General features: G+C 44.8%; 1 protein-coding gene across 1 annotated transcript in view; it reads right to left on the bottom strand.

The window, feature by feature from the left end:
• Positions 1 to 135: 135 nt before the first annotated feature.
• DNAI1 (dynein, axonemal, intermediate chain 1) overlaps positions 136 to 8,271 on the bottom strand; it is a gene marked incomplete at both ends in the record, with an annotated part of 89,978 nt that continues 81,842 nt past the window's right edge. The window contains 3 exons of the mRNA XM_010194269.1: positions 136 to 235; positions 1,072 to 1,220; positions 7,733 to 7,812. Of these exons, the coding sequence (XP_010192571.1) occupies positions 136 to 235; positions 1,072 to 1,220; positions 7,733 to 7,812 (329 nt within the window). The remainder of the gene's footprint in view (positions 236 to 1,071; positions 1,221 to 7,732; positions 7,813 to 8,271) is intronic.

Genomic DNA, 8,271 nt, shown 5'->3' with positions numbered 1-8,271 from the left:
TTCCTGCTGGTGGGGGATCCACAGATCCCTGATGTGCTTGGTCAGGATTGGGCTGACCTGTTCCCACGCTCAGCCCTAATCTTCCTTGACTTACTCTCAGCTCAAATCAGAGCAGTGCTGCTCCCAGCCTCTCACCTTGCCATCAGTGGTGACTGCAGCAAAGACCGTGGAGGAGTATGGGGACCAGGCAACGTCCCCTACAGCAGAACGCAGGTCATAAACAAACATCGGAGTCCTGTTAAAAAAGATCCAGGGAGAAGAACTCATTTAAACACATGTTGCTCTGGAAGTGAAACATTGAGCTACAAACACTTTGATGCTGCAGACTGTGTTGTTCAAGGCCAGCTGCAGAAGTGGGAGATGAAGTATTTCTCTACATCAGATACCAGCCAGGGGCTGAGCCAAAGGCAAAACAAAGCTGAGCATCAACCCAAATTGGTCAGGATTGGTCCTGCTGCGATAAGAAAAAAGTAGCATGTTTCTTTATTTCTGAAAGAATTTTGGAAGCCTTTCCCCAGCACACACGGCAAGATAGAGTCTCTCTGGTTGATAATAATAGGGGAAAAAGTGATTTTCCCTCTCTGGACTTCTGACAACAACATTGAATATTAGAGCAGTATTGGCAACAGAAAATATTTGACTCTGACTGATTTACAACAAAATCAATTTCCTGATTGAAACCAGGCATTCCTCAACCACTAACCCTGAACTTCATTATGTATTTTTAAAAGTTCAATTTTTGGGTTTTTTTTTGCCTCTCTGGCTCTTAAGAGGTGTCTGGCCCCTGAAGCCATAAGCCAGTCCCTGACATTTCTCTATAGCATTGATCCAGAAGAATAACCCTGCCGCAGTAGGTCCTGCCTGAAGAAAGCCAGGTCCAAAGTGAAGCACTCAGGTGCTGTGCTGAGCTGCACTGCTTGGCAAGCTTCTGAGGCAGCCAAAGCTAAATCTCATACCTCATACCTGGCGAGTACAAATCTGAGTCATCAGCCCCAAAACCAGAGATAAGAGAGTAATTAGCAATATCAACACCTAGGAGGAAAACTGAGAGTGAGGTATAAGCAGACCTACTTGATGGTGTGATCCCAGATCTTGACTGTCCAATCAGAGCTGCAGGAAATGAAGACTTTCAAATGGTAGGGGTTCCAGCTGACTGAGTCCACAGCCATTTGATGGGCTTCAAACACATCCAGAAACTGGCTTGAGTAGGATTTTGAACACTGCAATGGAAAGAACTAGTCAGTAATCAGAGCTAGACCTTCTTCTGGAGATCATATTCCTGCAGAAAATGCCTCTGAATACTTGTATGGCCTCCCAGGCTCTTCTGGGCTGCCTGGGAAGAGGTGGCTGGTACCCAGAGGTGCTACAGAAATGAAATAATTTAGCACATGCTGTTTCACCCTACTTCCAGGCAACACCAAGCTTCCCTCTGCAATACAAAGAGGTAGGAATTGAAATTGTCTGGTAGGGTTTACTGCCAGAGCCAGGCCCCAAAGCCCATTGTCCACTGCAGGAGCTCCATCGCCTTCCTGCCAACCTGGGCTTCTGCCATGCCTCTGTAAAAGGCTCTCAGGAGAGGCAGGGGAAAACAGGTCTTGTACTGCTCAGGAGCACACAGCACTGTGAACATTTTAAGTGTCACAAGTAAAACCTCCAGTAATGGTACTCTCAGCACAAGAATGACCTATCAGATTGTTTGGCTCTAAGGATCGTGGTAACATGCCAGAAATCCCTTCTTTGCCATCACCCTGCAACAGCCTGCTCTGAGAGCCTGCTCCATCGAACAGCTCTGCAGCGCTTTCTCTTATGCCTCTCATGACTTCTCGGAGGGACATGAGAACCACAAGAGGTTGGCAAGCGCTCAGGTATGTCCCTGATGGGCAGGTGGGCCACCCTGCACCGCAGCCAACAGCAGCCTGTGAACTAGGCAGTCACTGGACATGCATGCAAGGGTCAGCCCTCCAGCATCACAGCTGCGGGTGCCACTGAATGGCAAAATGTAGAATGTGTGCAAGAGCTGGAAAACACTTGGGGAGCCTTGGAAGAGTCACTTTGTGTGTGAGCTCATGAAGGGGGAAATAACAATCTGATTGTCTGCATGAGCAGAATACAGGACTCGATCCAGATCCTGTCAGTTCTGTGTACACAGAAAAATGAGGTTATTCTCCACAAACCTCCTCCCCTCTGAGTGGACTTGAGGCTTCCTTCATCAGCAAGGACCTCATCTCACAAGCAATGTGCTCTTGGTTGTGTTCCCCCACACAAGCTCTATCTACACAGCAGGCTGGGGTTGGTTTCAGGATTTTCTGTCAGTCTGCCCCAGTACTGTCACTACAAGAACTTTTCAGCACCTTTCATTACTCCCTAATGAATGCAGCAACACATCATCTGCCCAAGCAGCTGGATTGCTGAAGTGTTACATGACTTTAATTCTTGCAAACTAAAGCTCAAACTAATCATAAGGCTTAACTGTTTATTACACATGACACTCATTGGGTACTTGGACCTGTTTTCTTCCAATGCCCTTGTGCACTGGGGCAGGTACTGGATTGAGGGTACTAAACTATTCACAGCAGCAGCTCCTGCGTTCCCAGGAGTCTTGCTGTGGTAGGAAAAGGAAACGAGAAAGCAGCTCATGTCCCACTGAGATTTACTGACGGTGTCTATAGCTTGCTAATAGTTTCATGCATACCCTGTGTTTGAGCCACTGTGCCTGTGTGTAATTACAGGACTGAAATCTTCTTTAATGGCATGTTTCATAACTTTACTTCATAATTCTTAATGTTCAGCCACCAGGAAAATTGGTACCTGGCTTGTTTTGAAAGTCACTTTGCTGGGAACAGGCAGAATGGGTCATGAGTAATTAACACAACAGAGAAGCTGCTTTATCCGTCTATCCTTCCAAGTATGTGGATTGAAGGTCCCTAATACCTAAGGACTTTGAAGAGTGAGATCCTAACCAGATTTGTCTGCATCCAACAGAACTGTAATACTCAGTGCTGTTTCTAAAGCCTTGTTGGGGCTGAGCCCTTGATCAGTGCAGCTCTCCAGGCACAGATATGGGACGCCCATCACGCTCTGGGATGTGCTGATCTATGGCACTGGCTTTGTAGTCTGCATGTCTGGTCCAGCACTGAGGCCCAGGCCCTAACAGGAGAGGGATCTGTGGTTTTGCTATGAAATAAACAGCAAAAAAGTCTCTGTAGAGCAGATGCCCAGCTGTGTACCTTGTGAGAAACGATCCCTGCATGTCTGCTGCAGTCTAAAGCCAGGCACCATGCTCTGGCACTGCCTACCAGCTCTACACCACATTCACCCCAACCTTTGGTATCCTCTCTGATGTGGGAGGCAAGGCCATTATCTTCCCAAAATGCATTTGGAAGAAACACCACAAACCTGAGTAAAAGCTCAGAAGGAAGTCTGACTTTAACAAATAAAACTGTTTCTGGGCTAACTAAAACTCCTGGCAAAGTCTTCCCCTACTATTCACTTTAACAACCCTACACTTATTAGACACATGTCAGGATGAAAACAAAACCACTGGAAAATGTGACGCCTAACTCCTGACAAGACAGCTTTGAAGTGGATGAGTAGATACAGGGAGGTGGCATTTGTGCAGCCTGTCTGATCTTCTAGAGCACTGCTCCAATTTGCTGAGATTGTTTTTCTCCCTTTTAAATGCTGGTAGATGTGTGTGAATAGTAAATGATATTTCTATGATGAGATAGGAAAGCACGAATGTGTCTATTGCAATACAGGAAACCAGTATGAAGATGCCTGGTGACACGGCTACAAAGGATAGCGGGGGAATACTGGGAAGAAAGGAGAACTCCAAGGACAGAAAACTTATGAATAATCTTCATTAACAGTGCTTCAGTTTACTCTAGTTGTTAGTCTGACACAAAACTTTGCTGCATCCATGGTGAACAGATCGTTATTCATGTCCTTATAATGTAGAGAGTTTCTTTAGTTCACCAACAGAAACACTGAGACTTTAGGCAATATAGAAATCCAAAAAAATAAACTTTTTGAAGGGAAGTGTTTATCTGGCAACAGAAAGAGTACTGCCCAACACTGGCATTCTCAGGCAGATCAGGACACACAACTGCTCTTCAGAAACCACTGATACAAACATGTCCCATGTTGTTGTGGACACCAACTCCAGAGGTTTTCCTTGGGTTTTGCTCAGTGCCTTCTTGTAGAGATCTGTAACAGAAATGCTAATTTTTGTAGCAAGGCTTATGAATGGAAAAAGAGGCACTGGGAGAAACAGCAGGAAGTGGTAAAAGAAAGGATCTGTGTTAATTAATGGCAAAAGCAGTCAGTCAAATAACTAGATAACCAGACAGAACAAGTAGAAGCCCCAAAGATAAGGTGGCAAGAAGATGAAGAACAGAACTCAAGCCATAAAATACCCAGATAAGGAAAACAACTTTGCCTAGGACAAAGCAAGTTTAGACACTGAGGCAAATGATCTCTCCATTACTAAAGGGTCACTGGAAGTGAGAGCCTGTCCAGAAACCAGTTTGTCATCATCATTTAAGGAAAACCCAAGAGATGTTATAAGGAGTCAACAGTCAGCATCCTTTGTCCTTTGTATAACCACAAGAAATCCTGTCCTGACCACACAGATGCAAATATCCTGGTGCTTAGTGTGAGAGAATGAGTATGAATGAAATTTGTTTTGTTTAAAATTAGAATCACCTTTTCCTTCTATACAGTTTTATTATATTCATTTGTTACACCTCAAGCAAACTGCCTAAGACTGAAAAAAACCTCCTCTCTTACATGAATATGTTCAAATCTCATAACACTTTTTCCATTGAAGCCCTATTACTCTGACCAAAGAGTTGAAGCCACAATAAAGTTTCAATATGAATCTCAGAGAACATACATTTTGATACCAAAGCTGAACAATTCCTAAACTGCAAGTAAGATATGCAAAGAGGTAGTTTTGCATTACAGAATCATATTAATGCAGAAACAGTTTGTCCTCTACATAAAAGGGCAATAGATAGGTCTGTGTGTAATTAAGATAATGATTTCTTGGCTTCAGAAACACTATTAACTAAGCCATTTTAAAAAATTCACCATAATTGTTCTGCAGCTAAAGAATTAATATATTATCATGCTATCTGTGGGCATGCCTGGCATCTGGAAAAAATGCCTCTATGAAATTCACTTTTCAATTTATTTAATAAAAAATCTACAATTCGGCCCATGTGGAGAGCAGCCCACGTTTGGTCCCTGACTCATAGAGCATGTAAGGGGTCTGTCCCTCTCACTCAGCATGCAGTGGCAACACAGACCCAAGCAGCTTAGTCCTGCTCAGTGCAGCCACAGGGCCCGAGAGCTGCTCAAACGGGTGCAGGACTGTCACTGTCCTCAGCATCCAAGTGGAGCAGGGCTCTGGGAAGAAGTCCACAGGTAGCTCCAGTAATGGGTTCAAACCTCCAGTGTTTGAATAAAGGCTGTGAGGAAGGTGCTAGTCATTAAGAAATGCCTGGAGCCACAGTTGATCCCAAAATTTTGAACCTGCTTGTAGCAAACTCTCAGGGGATGCTAAGGATGCAAGCACTCTTCCCCCTGTTTTTGTGGATACTGTGGAGGCCTGCTTGTGCTAGACACAAGATTTATCTTCCTTGTGTTAGTCCACACAACCTGATGGAAGATTGCCTCTTCCTGCCTGTGGGAACACCTGAGATTTATAGGGCAGTGTTGCACAATGTGATAGTGGTCCCACTTTTTGCTAAGGCTCACCAGGAATGTTTTGTTGCTTACCAGTAACCTTGAAATCAGCCTTAGCACCAATAAAAGAGAAGATCCTGTGTAACAGTATCTCCCTGCATTTTTCCACCCATAAAGTGGTTAAAATATCTGCATGGTTTCATGGCTGGGATAACTCCTTATGTTAAAACCCAATCCTAGTTCTAGCTTCACTGAAGATCATCTAAGTCAGGAACACCTACAGTTCTGTCAATGCAAATGTGGCCAAATTCTGTTCCTATTCAATGTTCCTCCACGAAGGATTTCCTTTGCTATGTAACTCAGTCAGGACATCAGCCTGAACATTTCTCCTGAAGAGTAACTGATGGCCCTCACCGGCATCCACTGCCACACCCACTGACATCCATCACTCAGCTAAGCACAGAGGAAGTTAAAACATGTGGTTCCTCACTGCCTTTTGATCAGGACTAGAAACAACAGTAACCAAACAATTTGGAGTACAACACACAGGGCACCAACTCCTGTGGGTGACCAGCCAACTCGGAACATCTGCCTCTGAGTGAACAGATGCTTTGTATCCTGAAAGCATCAACAAAAAGCCATTGCAACTACCTGACTGCCCATTGCCCATCAGACCAGCCCCCCACTTCTCTCACCTCCCTTCTGCACTTGTCTTGTCCAATGCAAGTGAGCACTGCTCAGAAATCCTCCCTAGACACTGCCTGGCAGAGGGAGAGATTTCAATCAACAACATCACTCTGGAAGGGATACATACATGCTAAGTTTGTCTTGCCTAAATGATTGATATTTATTTCAGAATACTATTTTCTTTGGGTTCTTTTTCTCTATTTTGTTTCTCTTTTACAGACAGGATATGGGGAAGGAGCTTACAGCATCCTCTAGGGATGGCTGGATAGATTTACTCTGCACATCAGCCTCCTGCTGATGGTCCACCTCCCACACTAAAGGGCTGTGGCTCCGATATTAACAAAACCTCAAAGCCAGCTCAGAGGAATGCTGTACAAGTAAAAGTTATATGAATAAGCAGCTACTGGCTTTATTTTCAAGGCTAAATACAGTGAAGCTCAGAACTTCTCACTTTCAGCTTGACTTCTTAAGAAAACACAGCAATTGTGTCCTGCTGTCTGCTTGTTGCTCCTCCCAAACAACTTTTGACCTCACTGGAAATTTCAGCCAAAGCTGAGTGTACATGGGACTTGGCAATGCTAAGGCTTACACATTCTGTAAAAAGGGATGGCCATACAATGCAAACATTTGGGCAGTGTGCCCATCCTGGGAAGGGCAAACAAAGCTTGGCTGCTGCCCTCACCACATGGCTGGAGCTTCCAGGTGAGGCTGGGCAGCAAGGCATAGGGAACTGGCACTGTCTGCAGGAATCAAGGTTTATAGTGTGGAGGTGGGATCACTGACCTCCTGACAGCATGGACATGATCAGAGCGAGGAAGGATTAGAGTAGATAGTGAGGATCTGGAGATAGGAGTGCAAGGAGAAAGTGGGACGGGGGAAGGAATCTGGGACATAATTGTGGAAGGGAAGGGCCGCAGGACACCAATCCCTAGGAAACAAGGCTTCATTAGCCTTGCTGCTCATGGGATAACAGGTCTAAAAAGCAAAAGAGATGAGGTTTTTCCTGCCATTTCCCCATAGCCATGCGGACAGAGGATCAATGCCTTTGAACTTCTGCTCTGATCATAGTTAGCGCCTCACTTGCACAGCTGCAATCTGCAAAGCATTCTGGGATGCAGTTTGCATGAAAAACTTTTCTGCAAAATCAGGTCTTAATTGGGTATGTGCAGAGAGCTCCCTGCGACCCTCTGTGTCTCTGTGCTGGTCTCAGGCTCACCACAGGGATCCAAGGGCAGGACCAGGCTCTGAAGTTCTACTTTGTTGCTGCCTGAGCAAATAGTTAAGATTATGAACCTGAAAGACAAGAAGGGGTCAGGAGATGTAAAACAAGGGACGACAGCCCTTTCCTTATACTTACCTTATAGATCTTTCCCTCTTCAGTACCAACGAGAAACAAATTGTCTATCTTTTTGTGAAAATCAAATGATGTCCCACAGCCTGTTAACAGAAGAAAGGTCTGTCAGACAGAGAATTGGTTCATCTGGCCAGCACACACTCCCTGCCTATGGTACACACACACAGCCAGGGTTTTCAGAAGTGATTTGTTAGACAGAAGCTCCCAAAAGAAATTAGAGCCACCCCTTCTACAAACACTTTCCAAAATGTGCCTGACCCCAAGAACTGCAATCTGCAAAGCCAACATAGAGAAATGGAAAAGTGAACTAGAAGAACTGGAAGGGAACTGGAAAAACAAATTGGCCCGGGATTCACTTTGGTAAGAATAAAATGCCTGGTGCAAACTTAAGAGTCGCGAGGACCAGGCCTGCCTCCTACTGGGAAAGAACAGATCTTTTCTGTTTGTTTAGTACTCACAAAAATATAAATGGTTTCCCATGCATAAAAGAGACCAGAGAGGAAACACCACATCATATCTCCCTGTGCTCTTTTCATCCTTAG

This window comes from Mesitornis unicolor, unplaced genomic scaffold (genome assembly GCF_000695765.1).
Source record: "Mesitornis unicolor isolate BGI_N332 unplaced genomic scaffold, ASM69576v1 scaffold4941, whole genome shotgun sequence".
NCBI classification, from domain to species: Eukaryota; Metazoa; Chordata; class Aves; order Mesitornithiformes; family Mesitornithidae; genus Mesitornis; species Mesitornis unicolor.
Note: the sequence above shows the minus strand (reverse complement) of the source record. Positions and strands in the feature narration are given on the sequence as shown.